This window comes from Sceloporus undulatus, chromosome 2 (genome assembly GCF_019175285.1).
Source record: "Sceloporus undulatus isolate JIND9_A2432 ecotype Alabama chromosome 2, SceUnd_v1.1, whole genome shotgun sequence".
Classification (NCBI taxonomy): Eukaryota; Metazoa; Chordata; class Lepidosauria; order Squamata; family Phrynosomatidae; genus Sceloporus; species Sceloporus undulatus.
The window spans coordinates 293137841-293155513 of NC_056523.1; the positions used below are offsets into that span (position 1 = coordinate 293137841).

The 17673-nt window shown below is 43.0% G+C and overlaps 2 protein-coding genes across 2 annotated transcripts in view; one reads left to right on the top strand and one right to left on the bottom strand.

The window, feature by feature from the left end:
- SLC30A5 (solute carrier family 30 member 5) overlaps window positions 1–6694 on the bottom strand; it is a 29930-nt gene extending 23236 nt beyond the window's left edge. Inside the window, exons 1-3 of the mRNA XM_042450125.1 lie at window positions 6413–6694; window positions 2408–2530; window positions 221–287 (exon numbers count right to left, since the gene is read on the bottom strand). Coding sequence (XP_042306059.1) covers window positions 221–287; window positions 2408–2530; window positions 6413–6501 — 279 coding nt within the window. The 5' untranslated portion in view covers window positions 6502–6694. The remainder of the gene's footprint in view (window positions 1–220; window positions 288–2407; window positions 2531–6412) is intronic.
- THBS4 (thrombospondin 4) overlaps window positions 1–17673 on the top strand; it is a 553455-nt gene that overhangs the window by 248835 nt on the left and 286947 nt on the right. The gene's annotated exons all lie outside the window — the stretch shown is intronic.

The following is a 17673-nucleotide window of genomic DNA, read 5'->3' on the forward strand; positions in this document are numbered from 1 at the left end:
CTTAGTTACCTAAGGTCTATAGTGCAGTCTATAGTGTACAAATCTATTTAGAAGCTGCAGCACAAACTTCAGAGAAACATTCACACTCTTGGCATAGCTGCCCTCTCATTCTATGCCCTGAAGCATCAAAATCAGGCTGAGAAAGGAAATCTTTCTCCATGTTACTGCAAAAATATAGCCGATGCATATAAAACATGATATTTGATTAAAGGTTAGTCACCTGATGTTTAGTAACAGGTTTTCCAGAAGAAAATGGCTTTTGAAACAGAATCATAAAAAATGCAGACCTGTAGAAATAGAAATGTGTTAGATCAAGTGACACTCACAACCAGCGTTCAAAAAAAATCCTCACCATGCTCATCTCACAGGGTCTGTGCATTTGTGTCTCACTGCTACAAGAAAAAAAACAAATCCAAAGCTGCTAATTCTGAATTAATTAGGGACTACAGTACTTAATAATATACTTATTATTATTATACTGTGCTGTATATGTATTATGTGCTTTATACATCTTTAATTGCTTAAAATTTGTGTTTTAAAAGTAATGTTTTGGATGTAATTGAGATGGACAAACTTTCAGCGTATATAAAGCATAAAAACATTGACAAGATAGAGAAAGATTGGTACCCGATAATAGAATTCTGTAAATCGAGATGGTTTATCGAAGGGGTTCATACACAAACTTAAAAGTATTTGAAAAATCCTGTACTTATATAGCCTGTTTTATTTCATTCTTTTGTCCTCTTTTTCAGTGCATGATATTCACCTTTCCCCCCCTTCTCTATGACTAAGACAAAGGAAATACATTTAAGAGCAAAGTTCCAGAGGTACAAAAACAAAATAATTTGTAAACAAATGTAAAAACCGACAATAAGAATATATTAAGCACAAATAAGGGATTTGGAATGAAGTTATTATTAGGAGAATATTACTAAAGGAGATTATATATGATGTAAATATATAATTTTGTTAAATCATGTGAACAACTGTAATTTTATGTAAGAATAACAATAAAAATATATTACAAAAAAAAGTAATGTTTTAATTAGGTGAGTACAGAGCACCAAATGAGGCGCCAGGGAGGTGCCTCTCCTTGCTCCATAGCAGCGCCACAGCAACCAAACTGTGCAGCAAGAAAGGAGCATACAGAAGCAGCTCCTTTTTTTGGGGCGTACTTGCGTCGCACCAAAGCATCAGCAATGGCACAATGACATGCCAGCGGAGCAGCCTCGTTTGGACGCTGCACTGCTCGCATGTCATTGTTACGTGCACCATCTGGATGGTGCCGCACTGCTGCGGCGCGCCCATGACGTGCTAGGGTTGTGGGGCTTGTGCATGCCCCACCTCCGAGCAACCCTAGCACGTCATGGGCGTGCCGCAAAGGGCCCATCTGTTCTGGGCCTTAGATTGGCTGTTTAATGCTTTCTGAAACTTTCACATGACAAATTGTTTAAGTTATTTTGTTCTACTTTATACTGTATGCCATTTTGAATACCATACTGTAAGAAAGTTGGGATAGGAGAGAAATCAAATCAATTCAATCACTCAGTAATTAGTAAATAAATTACCACTTTCTTCCAAGAAAGTTCTTCAGTGCAGGAATTATGTTAAACAATATTATATGACAATCAAATATTTCTGCTCTGTTTATCCTCTGATTGAAAAGTCACTGCTGATTTTGGTATTGAAATACATGGATACCAAGTATATATTATGCAGGAAAAATATCACATGTGACAGACTCCACAGAAGGTTTCCTCTAAGCACCTCTGGTACCACCAAAAGAAGTCCAACCACAAGCAACACATGCATGTTCATGAGCCATGACACACTGGGCCAATTTTATTCCTATCCAATTGCCAGGAAACTCATAAGAACAAAAATCCTCAAACTTTGTCCTCAGACAAAGTGTAGGAAAAAGCACTTGATCATCAATACTTTCAAGAAATAACACAGATATTAGCATCTTAGAAAAAAATAGAAATGTTGAAATCTTGATATCTGGGCCTAAGGAGCTATTTGTCATGAGACAAATGTTTCTTCTTGACAGGGGAGCTGGGAGAGAATAGTCATTCTGTCATTTGAGATTATGGAAGTTGTGGAAGAATGAGAGATTGAGAGGGAGAGACTAATGGCTGGTACAGACAAACAAATTACTGTAAGCTGTCTTCTGGGCAGTGTGAGAGTGTGGCATTTATATGTCGCACGCTCCCAAGCCATCCAGAAGCAGCCCAGCCAATTACACAGGGGCGGCTTGAGGACACTCCGGGGGAATGGCATTTACACACCGCACACCACCGGAGAGCCCAGAAGCCACACTGCCTTCATGGGATCAGTGATTATGATGATAAAAAAATCGTTCAACAGATTAATGCACTTTAGACTGCTCAAATGAACATCAACTTACCCAAGCTTTACTATGAAGATAAACTGTACAAGGTGAACTACTTTCAGGAGATCATAGGACTCAAACAAGCCCAATGCTTTCAAAAATTTGGTTAAGCACAGCAACACAATATATTTTGTCAGGCTAGAAAGAAGGGAAAAAGAGATTCTATGAAATGGTGGTAACTTTCAAAGAATATACAATAATAATAATAAATGTACTGAATTTCAAATAATGTAATGCTCAAAAAGTTAGCTGAGCAGGTGAACTAAATACAACTCCCAACACTAATGACAATCATTTTCCTGCCCATAATTACTAATGGTCTAGAATGGTATCTAGTCTGCTATGAATATCACTCTAGAGCAGTGCTGCTGAAAGTGCTGGTCCATGCAGTTCCCACCAGCTGGTGGTACATGGTGAGCTTCCAGGAAAAAAAGCAAATGCAGTAATAATATGGCACAAATATGGTACCAGTTGATGGCATATGGAAAAAAGGGGGTGGTAGTCCATCACATCAGGTAACTTCAGAAGCACCGCTTTCCACAGTATGCCTAGACAGGAAAGCAGAGCAAATACCCTGATGTGTGAGCATGCATGTAATATACAGTTGGCCTTCCACATATGCGGCTTTGACTTTTGCAGCTTTGATTTTTCCGATTTGATTAATATGGTCTCTCTAGGAACCTCTAGGTTCTCCAGCATGACTCTGCTGGATATTGAACATAGTCACAGTGGAAGACCTCAAGATTTCTAGAGAAAACAATTCTCTAAGCATTTGTAGGTCCCTCCAGAGTGATTCTATGGTCAATATCTGCCAAATGTTGACAACTGAGCTGCATTGAAAGACACAGAGAGCTGTTCTCAAGTAAAAAAAAAGTTCTTTTTTATTTGCGATTTTTCCACTTTCACAGGGCGTCTGTGACCCTAACCCCACTAAATGTGTACATTTTGTGTACATCTTTTCAATAGGTCTGTAGTATTTGGGGCACTAAATGTGTACATTTAGTGCCCCAAATACTACAGACCTATTGAAAAGATGCATATTGGGATGGGTCTGGTCTAGCATTAGCTACCTAGGGCTGCCTTTCATTGCAGCCCTATTGCAGAAGTTGAGGTCCTCAAACAAACAAACAAACAAAGCCACTTTAAGTGTGTAGTTAAGTAAGAATATAGTTAAGTGACTAGCCTAGTCTGAAAACACTGGACAATGGTATATGTGAAATGTATTTATGAAACACTGCAAATGTGTGAATAGTGTACACAATATATTACTGGTGAGCTGTTTAAACTAAGGGATCCTGGAGAGTCTGAAGGTAGTTAGTCTCTAGTCTAAATGGTGAAAGCTGACTGGGACAAAGAACATCACAGTATGCTCAAAACAACGAATGGGCAACAGATATTTGTGCAACTCAAAATATTACTAACTTACCAGCACAGTTGATCTACTGGAAACACGAATTAAAAATAAACTCAAATCAAGCAGATACTGCCTTAATTAGGTTTCCAGATCCACAGATCCTGAAGCTTTTATAACCATATCCTTCTATTAACATAGAATCATGGAATCGTAGAGTTGGAAGAGACCGCAAGGGCCATGCAGTCCAACCCCTGCCATGCAGGAAATCACAATCAAAGCATCCGAGACAGATGGTCATCCAGCCTCTGTTTAAAGACCTCCGAGGAAGGAGTGTGTTTCACTGTCAAATTGCCCTTACTGTCAGGAAGTTCCTCCTAATGCTGAGGTGGAATCTCTTTTCCTGTAGCTTGCATCCATTGTTCTGGGTCCTATTCTCTGGAGCAGCAGAAAACAAACTTGCTCCCCTCTCTATATGACATCCCTTCAAATATTTAAACAGGGCTATCATATCACCTCTTAACCTTCTTTTCTCCAGGCTAAACATCCCCAGCTCCCTGAGTCATTCCTCACAGGGCACGGTTTCCAGACCTTTCACCATCTTAGTCACCCTCCTTTGGATACGCTCCAGTTTCTCAATGTCCTTTTTTAATTGTGGTGCCCAGAACTGGGCACAGTATTCCAGGTGGGGCCTGACCAGAGCAGAATAGAGTGGCACTATTACTTCCCTTGATCTAGACACTATACTTCTATTGATGCAGCCTAAAATCACATGAACCATGCCATCAGGAACATTAAAGCTTCATGAGAATTACTGTACTGAACTCATGTTGCTGAGAATTCCCAGTGTATGCATGTGCAGCAACATACGTACTTACAGAAATTTCACACTGCAGCCTACAAGCAGAATGTTCCTTCTGTATAGGAATTTAATAGTACAGTATGGGAATAGGCCCTCAGAGATGTGCAGATGGGAAAATTGGACATCCAATTTAAGAAACTGTCCGTGGTGGATGTTTCCCCCCACCCAATGGAACAGTTAGATAAAAGCCCTGCCACATCTGTACCCCTGCAACAGGGCAAGCAGATGAAAATAATTTGGAAAGGCCCTGGATTTTAAGTAGCTTTGTAGAGAAAACTAGCAAGTGCACCTCATCTTGCCAGAATGCTAGGTTTAAGGGAAGTTTCCCCAGCTCTAGATAAGAATCCAAGATATCTATTCCAGAAGACAGGTAGTGTTATTGAGCCTCCTGAAGGAAGAACAAAGAGTTCTATGCACAGCAATTGAACTGACTTAGCAGCGCCTCTGGCAACTAGAAAAGCTCTCATGCTTCCTTAAACTTGAAGTTGGGGACCAAGGCAATCCCATCCCAACAGAAATCAGTTAGCCTTTTAAGGAAATACATAGTTTTCATTGTTTCTGCTGCAAAAGATTAACATGACTGATACCTTCTGAAGTTTAATAATATAGTAACCCCTTGGTATCTCCTGCACTTTGGTTCCAGGACTCTCCATGAATACCAAAATCTGTGGATGCTCAAGTCTCATTATATGCAGTCACCTAGTAAAGTAGTACTGTATCTTTTATATAAAATAGCAAAATCAAGGATTGCTTTTTGAAATTTATATACTTTTGGAATATTTTCAAGCCATGGATGATTGAATCCATGGATAAAGAATCTGTGAATCTAGGGGGGCAACTGTAATAATAATAATGACCAGTGTTTTAATTCAGAACAGAGATGGGGAACATGTGGCTCTCCATATGTTTTAGAGACGGAGAGTCTAATCAGCCCCAGGTATAGCATTGGGATGATGAAAGTGGCCATCTAGGTTATCTAGTCTTCATTTAAAAGCTGTGGAAAGGTCTGCAGCTCCTTTCAGGTGACACTTTCTTCCACTGTTTCTCCTGCCAAGAGAGTGGGGCATGACTGCTCTCTTTAGGGGATTTAATAAGGGCTTGGTACAGCTAGCAGTGTTGGACTAGGAATCTGGAAACCAGGGTTCAGATCCCACTCAGCCAAGAAAACCCACTGGGTGACTTTGGGCAAGTCCCACTCTCTCAGCCTCGGAGGAAGGCAATGGCAAACCCCCTCTGATGACACTTGCCAAGAAAACCCCATGAGGACTGGCCTTAGGGTCGCCATAAGTTCGGCATGACTTGAAGGCACACAGAAACAACAAGGACACTCCAGGAAAAGAGAATCCACATCAACATTAGGAGGGGCATCCTGACATTAAGAGCAGTTCCATAGTGCAATACCTACGCTGCCTTGAAATGCGGCGGAGCCTCTTTCTCTGGAGGCCTTTCAGCAGAGTCTGGGTGGCATCTGCCATTGGGGATGCTGGGACTGTGATTTCCTGCGGGGCAGAATGGGCTTGGACTGGGTCAGGGCCCTGGCGCTCTCTTCCTGCGTTGCTTGCTGTGCTATTGGTCCTCAAGAGACCAATCAGCCCTCGACTAAGGGCCAAAACACCCTGCGGAAACAATCCGGTTTCAGGCCGCTTTAACTGCCTGGCTCAGTGCTAGGGAACCCTGGGACTTGTAGTCCATTGTGGCACCGGAGCTCCCTGGCAGTTCCCAGGATCCCCCAGCACTGGGCCAGGGCAGTTAAAGCGGCCTCAGACGGGGCTATTCCTGCAGTGGGTTAAGAGGCGAGGGCAGTTACCGGGCGTTGGGAGCATCCACGGGCCCCAGCCTCCCGCCTCCAGCCAGGGCCTCGCTGCCTGCGCCTCCTCCGCCGAACTTCTCCTCCATGGCCAGGCTTCTCTCCGCCTCAGCCGCCGCCGCCGGGGTCTCCTCCTTCTCCTCTGCGGGGTCTCCTCATCCTCCACGGCTGGACAGCCAGAGGCAAAGCCCTTGTTAGCAGGGCAGGGCAGGCCTCAGCCTGCGACGGAACCGGAAGTAGCCGGCAAACTTGAGAGGCCACGTCTTCACTCGCCGCCGGAAGTGCTCCTCGGGATTCTTTATGAATTGGTCTCTTCCTCCTTCAAACCCTCCCCTGCCCCCCCCCCGTGTTGGAGAATAATGGATTCGCCCAGAGACTGTAGTGGTCCTGCGCTCTTTAAGGGATTTCTTTTGGACTTCAGATCCCAGAATCCCAATCTGTTGCCTAACATGGCCGAGGCTTCTGGGAGATGAAGTCCAAAATAAAACTCTTACAGGGGAACAGCTTGGTGACTGTGTGTGGGCAACAGCACCACCTCTCGGCAGAAAGGTAGAACTGCGTGGGATATGGCTACTCCGATTATACATCATCATCATCATCATCATCATCATCATCATCATCATCATCACAACAATAACAATAACAATATAATATAATTTATTTATATTCCGCCCTTTCCCAGAGAATCAAGGCGGATTACAATAGAAGTAAACAATAAAACAATATAGAAATAAAAATTAGCAATTAATAATAATAATAATAAATAATTTATTTATAGCCCGCCCAATCACTAGGAATCCAGGCGGGTTACAACAGTAAAAATACCTTACAATAAAATACTAAATGGTCCCTTCCCAACCCCCTCCCCAATATTAAGACTAGAATTAAACAATCAGAGTTTAAAAACAATAAAATGCAATACAGCATTAGGTTGGAATTAAAAATAGTTTGGCGAGCAGGGAGACAAAACTGAGATCATATTCGTAAACATACACAAAGGGTAGAAGCTAGGTTTTATTAGCTAGCTTGAAGTCTGTAAGAGTGGAGATATGGCAGATCTCTTCCGGCAGGTCGTTCCACAACTTCGGCGCAGCAGTAGAGAAGGCCCTTTGAGTGACAGACATTAGCCTAGCTTTTTTAGGCTGAAGTCAGTTCTTACTTGAGGACTTCAGTGTATGGGACAGACAGTATGGAAGAAGGTGTTCCCTTAAGTATTCTGGACCCAAGCCATGTAGGGCTTTAAAGGTAATCACCAACACTTTGTACCTTGCTGGAAACTGATTGGCAGCCAATGAAGGGACTTCAGAACAGGTGTTATATGATCTTTCCGGGAAGTACCTGCTGCCATGTTTTGTACCATCTGAAGTTTCCAAACTTGGCACAGAAGTAGCCCCAAGTAAAGCACATTGGCAGAAGTCCAACTGAGAGGTTACCAGTGCATGCACTACTGTTTCAATGTCCCCTGGCTCCAGGAAGGGGCGCAGTTGGCGTATCAGCCGAAGCTGATAACAAGTGCTCCTGACTGTCACATCTACCTGCGTTGGCAGATGGAGTGACGAGTCAAAGAGCATCCCCAAGCTGCGGACAGAGGCCTTCAGGGGAAGTGTGACCCCATCTAGAACTGGCTGACATAACCATTACCGGGTTCGGGTTTCTAATAACAAGTACCTCCGTTTAACCTGGACTCAGCTTGAGGCAGTTTTCCCTCACCCAGTCCATTACCGCCCCAAGACAAGCATTCAGAGGAGAGATGCCATCCTTAGTCACTGCTTCATTGGGAGACATAGAGAAATATATTTGGGCGTCATCAACATACTGATAAGACCCCACCCCATGACTCCGGAAGACCTCCCCCAGTGGATTCATGTAAATGTTAAACAGCATGGGAGACAGGATGGCACCCTGGGGGACGCCAAATTTTAGCTCTCTTTTAGAGACAGAGCAGGGACTTAGCCAGGATTTTAGGAAGGGGGGGTCCAGACTAAGTGCCACCATTATAATGGGGCTTGGGCGCGGCAGTGCAGCAGCCCACACCATTCATTTTTCTAATGGAAGGGGGGGTCTGGACCCCAAGAACCCCCCCCCCCCCTTGGCTATGTCCCTGGACAGAGGAGCAACTGTCTCCCAGCACCACCATCTGGAATCTTGCTGAGAGGTAGAAATGGAACCACTGTAGAACAGTGCCTCTGATACCCAACTCCCTCAGGCGTTCCACAAGGATAGCATGGTCGATGGTATTGAAGGCTGCTGAGAGGAACCATCCCCTATCCCAACCCTCCCCCTTCAATTAAAACATTAAGGAAAAACAATAAAATAAGAATTAAACAGCAAATAAATTCAAAAATAACAATAAAATGTGCTAAAATATACTAAAATTTCAGATGTTGAGACAAGAACAGGGATCATCATCTAGGCAGGACAGTGATGTCAGTGAGGGAGAGGCTAGTGTAGAAGGCTAATCTGGAAAAGCCTGCCAGAAGAGATCTGTCTTATACACACTCATCCCTCCATATTTGCGGATTTGATATTTGCGGATTTGATTAGAATCATAGAATCATATCAGGGACGTAGCCAAGGGGGGTGTCTTGGGGTCCGGACCCCCCTTCCGTTAGAAAAATGAATGGTGCATGCTGCCCCGCCGCTGCACCCAAGCCCCAATATAATGGTGGCACTTAGTCTGCCCCCCCCTTCCTAAAATCCTGGCTACGTCCCTGATCATATAATTATAGAGTTGGAAGAGACCCATTATTCATGGATTTGATTATGTCCTCTCTAGGAATATCTAGGTCCTCCTCCAGTGCAACTCTATGGTCAGCTTTAACTAAAAGTTGCACTGAAGGAGCTAGAGATTAAAAGAGAGAACACTCCACTAGGCATTTGTAGCTCCTCCAGCACAATTCTATGGCCAGTGTCTGTTGGACATTGACCACAGAGTTGCACTGGAGGATCTAGAGGTTCCTAGAGACATGTCCTCTCAGGGAAAAACATGGTATTTTTGTTATTTGTGGTTTTTCCATATCCAAGGGGGTCCTGTGCCCCTAACCCCAGCAAATGTGGAGGGACAAGTGCACATACCACAGCCGGGCTGACCAGATGTCCTCCTTTCCCTGGATGCATCCTACTTTTCAGCCTTCCTTTCCAGGAGGGATTTCAAAACATCTTCCATTTTGAGCAGGACTAAGAAGCATTGATGGAGGTTCAGGGTTAGTGGTCCTCCTTTTCCCGGATGCTTTCAGCTTTCCTGTCCAGTAAGAATTCCAAAATGTCCTCCATTTTGAGCAGAACTCAGAAACATCAATGGAGAATCAGGGAGACCTGACGTCCTCCTTTTCCCGGATGCGCCCTACATTTCAGCCTTCTTTTCCAGGGGGGATTTCAATATTTTGAGCATGGCTAAGAAGCATGGATTTACATTTATAGGAGTGGTTTTGAGCTTTTTTGTTTAAAATGTTGGAACATCCTATATTTTCCTGGAATGTCCAGGAGGAATTCCAAAATGTCCTCCCTATGGAGCATGACCAAGAAGCACGGACTTATCATTACATGAGAGTTTTTAGCTTTTATTTTCTAATGTTCTCCTTTGCGGCACCTTGTCCTCCTTTGGAGTTTGGACATTTATCCTGATTATATTACTGTTACCGCTACAATATCACCCCCAAACCCACAAAATAGTGACAGCTCTATGTGGCCAAGCAAAAGGCACATTATACATGTTGCAAGCTTTCGAAGCTCCACACTGGCTTCTTCATCAGGCAAAAGGTGTTAAAAATCATACAGGAGAAAGAAAGAAAGAAAGAAAGAAAGAGAAAGCAAAATATGATGATTCCAAACAAAAATCCATCAGTGATCCCTTTATTGGCCAAAGGAAATGCACAATATACTTCTTGCAAGCTTTGAAAGCTCCATGGGTTTCTTCATCAGGCAAGATGTTACAAACCGTACAGGAAGAAAAAAACAAAACAATTGGAGATGTTACTCAGATGCCTGCATGTTGTTTCAGTCCTTAGTAAAGATGTTATGATGCGGAGGATATCTTTTGCAGGTGTACCATCCTCCCCAGCACGAGAGATCCTCTACTAATGTCACCTCCCATTAGTGCTGCTGCCCAGTAGCTGTTTGGCACCTTTAATCTGGCTCCTTGGATAAAGCCTGTCTGATATGAAATACCCTACTAGCAGCACTTCTACAATCACCATACCTTCTTGCCTAACTGGAGCATACAGTCCCACCACCACAGAAAATGTGATGGTGGCCTATTAGTGCAGAGAATCTTAAACCATCATTAAGTTTCAACTGCTGTAGAGGATGAGATTATCTCTTTTTGCGTGTTACCTTGTGTACTTTTGGTGTCAGTTTTCTTTGAGAGAGCATGCCTCTTCTGATAGGCTGCTTTGTATGAATGAAAACTCAATTGGGGGGAGGTCCTCACGTGAAATTGGAACTTCAATCCAAAGCCATTCCAAAGGGAAGGGGAAGCAGAATCAATTTGAATCCAAGGCAATTCACGTGATTAATTATCACATGTGAAGAGCAAAATTGTGGTCATTCCTGAGCAAGTGCTAAATAAATTATCTCACCAGTACATACTATATGGATTCACCAATTCGAATTGGCACCTTTGTGCATGCTCACTGGGGCTCTGAACGCATCATGAACCTTTGCACTTCCGGGGTGAAGAAGGGAGCCACTTCCTGGTTCCAATTTCATGTAAATGATAGCTTCACGTTTCTTCTTTCCTTCTATTTTATTCTATTTTTTACTCTAGTTACTCTATTTCAACAATTTAGCAATGCCCACAACTCCTGCCATGTGTGGTCTTGAGTATACATACAGCCACAGCCGTGTCAGTCCCTCCATTCCTCCCTGAAACTCTTGAAGGAGTACCAGAAGCAAATGGAGCAAAATTGCAGCACTGCATCATGGGAAGTGTGGCATTTTGGAGGTTATGTAGGGGGGAGGGGTGTACCAGGACCGATGCAAAGTTGCATTCCACACCAAAACCAATTCAAATTGGATTTGAATTGACCTTGGAGAAAGATTTGTGAATTCGCTAGTTGACCAAATTCACCTACATCAGGAGTGACCTTGGATTGACTTAGGATCGACCTCGGAACGACTCCCCATAGAAAGCAATCACGTGTGATAATCTATCACGTTATAATGTGAATTCGCTTGGTTGGGCCTGGAATGGCTTTGGGTTAGAGTTGCAAAAATCGTTGCGTGATGAGGGCCCCTGTGTGTTAAATCAGATCACTCCAAACATCCCCCACCCAACTCTGATGAATATGCAGCTGGTTATGTGTCACAAGGTGTCAAACAGAAACTTAATTTTATTTATCCTATATAATTGCTGAAAGACATCAAGCAAAATAATTTTTGGACCCAACTTGTCAAATCAAATGATGTGCAGCATGACTCTGTATGAATGGAAAGTAACTGAGGTGTCTCCAAAGAAATGTTGTGCATATTTAAGACAGCCCATACCAAACATTCCCTCCAAATTTGCTCAAAATTCAGTGAACAATAACTAGGGTGTCCAAATGGCTGCCTCCCCAAAGTGTATTTCATGTACCCCAAGTATACCTTCTAGTTGTGATGAATATCAGTCTGGCAATTTTTGTGTGATGTGGTAACATGCAAAGAGACAACCAGAAACTTAATTTTATATCTCTATGCTACTACTAATACTACAGCATTTGTTTTCTCTTCCTTCCTTCCAATGAGCTCAATTTGACATGTGTGGCTTTTCTTTTCCTTTCTTCACATGGTGGATATAAGAGCTTGGTGAAATTTATGTAACATTTTGTGTTACATATCCCGCAATTGCCCAACATGCTGAGAGATTCTGGAAACTGTTTCCTCCCACACTTGTCTTTTCTTTGCTGGCTCGCTGGACTGACGAACGAGTGTAATTTCACACCTTGCAATCCAGTCCAGAGAGCTTTAGCGTGTGAAATTACATTCGGTCTCACCCCCTGATCCAGTCTGACCCAGCCCTGGCTGTCATCATGCCCATACAGATCTGTGTCTGCCTGCCCCATGCACACTGGCTGGATTTCTTGCTGGGAGGCTTGGCCTGAGTTGGCTTCCCCAGTAAGAGACTATTTCTTAGGCCAGTCTAGCAGCTGTGACAGGTGAGACTGAAACTGACCATGTCTGACACTGTTAGTGTAGACATTCCTGCCTTCCTCTAGGGCAAAGGCTGGCCATTTGACACTCAGTGTCGACAAAGGCTTTCTGTGTGATTAAACCACAGTGAGCTGGTTTGAACACGTGGGCAAGAGATGAGTATCAGAACACACTGTCCTAACATCATTTCATTCAGATTAATTACCTCTTAATGTTCTTGTAGTGATATCTTTTCAGAGGGCAGGGAAGGAGGCCCACAGACTATGTCTTCAAAGAGCCTGAGCCGTACCTGGAGGAAGGGCTCCAGCTTTATTTTTGCCTCTGATAAGCAATGAAATTCAATGAGTATGATTAATCAATAGAGCAGGCTCCACTTGTTGAGATTTCCTTTTGCCTATCACAGATATTATGGATGTTTCTACCTGCAACAGTTGTACAGGTACAAGATTTCTGCTAAAGGACTGGGTAGCGACCATACATTGGCATTTCAGTCTGAAGGCTCCCCTTGCTGAATAGTTCACTAGGAGCATTTACCGTACAAATGTATTGCTCTATGATTCCTTTTTAACTGCTACATCCATCCTATGGAGCCCTGAGATCTGCAGTTTAGGAAGGGGTATTTAAAATTCTCACCCAGGCTCCATTCATACTGACCTTTTTGCGCTGGAAGAAACTGGGAAGATTTGTCATCTCCCCCCCCCCCCCCAAACCCTTCAGAAGCAAGGGCTCCCTACCTCATCAGGGTATTTTAACCCTGAATGCCCTCTCGGAGAAATTGGTTTAAAATGAAGGCGCCTGGCTGTCAATCAAATTTAGTTCTACATTCGTCATAGGTGGCGTTTCCTGCGCCCATTGGGCAATCGGTAGTGTGTTTCCCTCCTCCTTTTTTTAAAAACAAACAAACCAGGTGCCAGTATGCACATATTTTGTAAAATTTAAAAACCTCCTCTGTGTGTGTGTGTGTGTTGTGGGTATTTGGGTCACTGCAGATTATGGATCTTCCCTTGGCCCCATTTTCAACCCCAAAATGCAATCTAATGCCATCTCTGCATTCTGCATCCTCCCTCCTTGCTACCCCAGAATGCCTCATAATAATTCCTCACCTTGTAATACCATCTCTGCACCCCTTGCTGTCCCTCAGCCAACCCAGTTCCTTAGAGACAGTAGCAAAAGCATTCTATATCAATTTGCCAAATTGAGAGAGAAACATTTGTAGCATTTGCATTGTAGCATTCGCAAAGAAAAAAAGCCTCCTGCAAAGTGCCTTTGGAGCAAGCAAATGAAAGGGAAAGTAGCGCAAATGGACACATGTTATCTATATATGTATCTACCTGTAGATATGTGCATAGATTGTCAAATACATAAAAAATAAAAAGAGAACTACCTGGTGCAAGAGGGAGGCTTGTTCCGTTCTGTGCCCTCCCTCTGACTATCCTGAACTTGACCCTTTCTCAGGAACCCCCATTGCCCTTTGCATTCTTCCTCCGGCTCCTTGGCTCCGTTAGTCACCCCGATTGCTTGGCATCCCTTCTTTTCCCCGGCTTCTTCCCCCCCCCCCCCCCCCCCCCCCCCCTCCTCCTCCTCCTCCTCCGATGAAGGAGAGGGAATGCTCTGCCCTCTGCCCTCCCTCTGCCCTAAATCCCTCCCCTGAACTGGCCCCAGTCATGATCAGGGCAAGTTCATATTCACCGAACCTGTTTTTTCCCCTCAAAAGATACGGCTTTTACCCCGATTCCAAATGACCCGTGCTAAGGGGCATTTGCCACGAAATGGTTGTGGAAGCCTCTGATTCGCTTGTGGGAGATTCGGGGTGAATATGAACTTCACGTGCAAGAATCGGTTCCTGGTCTGGGGTAAAAGGTAGTCTTAATGCCCCCCCCCACCCAGAGAACTCTAGTATCTCCCTAAACTGCAAACCCCAGGATTTCACAGGATGTAGACATGCAGGGATGTAGCCAAGGGGGGGGGATCTGGGGGTCCGGACCCCCCCCTTCCATTAGAAAAATGAATGGTGTGTGCTGCTGCGCTGCCGCACTCAAGCCCCAATATAATGGTGGCACTTAGTCTGGACCCCCCCTTCCTAAAATCCTAGCTACGTCCCTGAGACATGCAGTTGATATTTTGTTACTGCAGAATTAATTCAGCTAGGTTCTCCTTAGCTCCATGACATTATTGTTTTTTCAAGTAAATGAATATACAGAGTTCTAACAGACTAATGTATGTTTACATGAAGATGTATTTTCTTATCTTTCTAACAAAAATTCAGTGTTTTTCTTTGGGAACCCTATTTTATTCTTTTGTGAATCAGACACAACAAATTATTGTTGGATAAAATGATATAACAACCCTGAAAAATATGGAATCATATTGATATAGTTGCTTGGTATCAATCAATGTTGTTGAAGGCACACAACAACAATTTAGAGTCATTACTGGGTTATACAGAGCCTAAGGCAAACCTATAATTAGGTTTTCTTGCCAAGATTTGTTCAGAGAGTGTTGGTCTTTGCTTTGGTCTGAGCCTGAGGGTGTGATTTGCCCAAGGTCAAGCAATGAGTTTCAGTGGCTGAGCAGGAATTTGAACCTTGGAAGTTTACTCTTTTCAAAACTGGGAAGCTCCCGGCTTTGCAAATTGGCCAGCTGAGTGCGGCTTCTAGTCAGAAGTTAGCCGGGCTGCACTTGGCAAGTGGCATCAGCAGCATTTTGAGTATGATAATACCCGGCTGCATCCTGAATTAAGATTCAAACCGGGAAAGGTAAGCCAAGTTATTTAGCAATGCAGTAAACCCCTTGCTCTCCAGCGTCATAGTCCAGTACTCCAACCACTACATTATACTGGTTATATGAATGTAGACTAGTATTAATGCCCAAGGACAAAGAAGAAACTGTCTGCTTAACTGCACCAACTATGGATCTGGCAGTAGGAATCACACTGGTATTGGCTTTCTTTCTTTCTTTTTTTTTTTTTCAGAGATAGGAGGAAGAGGATGAAGAACACTCTGAAAGTGGTCCAGGAAGTTATAGGCTGCATTATCTGTTGAGCAATCACTACAAAATTGACATTCCATATGATAACATTATAGAGTTGTTGAGAATGATGTATACCAGTGATATTTAGAATTTTTAACTTCTGTATAGCAACATGTGGACTTGTGCCACATCCCACTCAGTGTGGTATATGAATAAAAATACTTTGTTTATTTAGTGTGCGTATTTTCATTTGTACTTTCGTACATATTAGTATTTTAACATTTTATAAGGAAATAACATTGTTCAGATGAGAACAGGTTTATTTAAATAAATTCAATATTTTACTCAACTCTTGTAACTTTTATACATAAAAACATTTAGGAAGAGGAGGAGGCATCCAAATGTTATGTCCCCCTTGAGCAAGTCTCATGCCTGTTTGAGAACCACTGATATAAACCATTACTTGGCTGGTCACACCACAGACCTGCAGCAGAGTTTCTCACAGAGCAGTGATACTGAACAATTGTGGATGTGAGTGCCAGTTAGTACTGGGGCTTTGGTATCCGCTGGCATTTGATTTCTCCTGTGGATATCAACACCTGTGGATGCTCAAATCTGATTAAATGCAGTGTATAGTAAAATGGTGTCCCTTATATAAAATGACAAAATAAAGGTTTGCTTTTGGGAATTTATATTTTTTTAAAAAATAGTTTCAAGCAGTGGATAAGGAATCCGTGGATATGAAGGACCAACTGTACTTCACAACTACAGTGCTGTGATTGCATTTCAGCTGCCATGATTCCATTATGTGCAATCCTGGGATTTGCAGTTTAGGAATAAGTATTTAGAATGCTCAACCAGGTGTTTGAGTTTCTCAGTAAACTACAAGTCTCATTATTCCATGGGACAGAACCGTGACAGTTAAAGTGGAATCATGGTGGTACAATTGTGTAATGTTACATTAAAGTAGCTTCATTCTGCATGGGTTACATTTTTTTAAAATATGACTTTGAATTGCCTTGTTAACAAAAGTAAATAACTAGTTACAAGCAGTGTAACTCCTTAGTTCTAGTTGTGAACCATTACCTGGTTACTGTTATCATATCCTTCTCATGGGCAAGCTGATGTGGAAGTTAGGCTGACAAAGTCCGAGTCTTTGGAGAAAAAAATACATTATAAATAAAGAGAATGAATGGAAGGTGACATGGGAATTGAAAACATTCATCTCAATAGCACACAAACATCAAAATGTTCTGAGGTCCACTCAGCCTTCCATCCTTTCGTAGGTTGGTAAAATGAGTACCCAGATTGTTGGGAACACTTGGGTTGCACATTGTAAACCGCTTAGGGAGTGATAAAGAGTATAGAAATGTAATTGCTGTTGCTATTCTAGAACAAACTCTCAGCCCTCTGTATTCATGGATTCTGCATCCACAAATTCAGCCATCCACAGCTTGAAAATATTCCAAACAAACAAACAAATAAATTCAAAACACAAACTTTGATTTTGCCATTTGCTATAAGGGACACCATTTTACTATCCTGTTGTATTTAATGAGACTTGAGCATCCATGGATTTTGGTATCTATGGGGAGTTCTGGAACCAAACCTCATCAGATACCATGCAGATGGCCGCCCTGGCATGGAAAAGAAGGGCCACATAATGGGGGGAGGTTGAGTTGTCTCTGAGGCCAGGATACTCTGGGCTGCTCCCAGAGTATCCTGGCTGGAGCAGACAAGGCCTAAGTCTTCTAGTCTTTTTTATATTAATTTTGAAAATAGATTTTTGATGTTCTATGCTGGGGCTTGGTCCAGTGCAGGTAACGTTTCAGAAAGAGATCTAGGGGGATTCAAGCATATGGGTGTCCACACTACCTGTCCTATTATTCTCCTGTAGAAGTCATAGGACTTTTTCACATGGGAGACAAGGGTCATTAAAACATGATTAAATTGTGGTAATAGCACAATCGGGGAAGATTATCACACCCCTGCATGCTTGTCCTGTTCGTGTCCCGTGTGTAAACTGTAATGGAAGCATCACTGGATAGTAACAGAAACTCCCGTTATTAGCCAATGATGCATCCATTACAGTTTACGCACGGGACACGAATGGGAGAAGCGCGCAGGGGTGTGATACTCTCCCCACCAATTGTGCTATTACC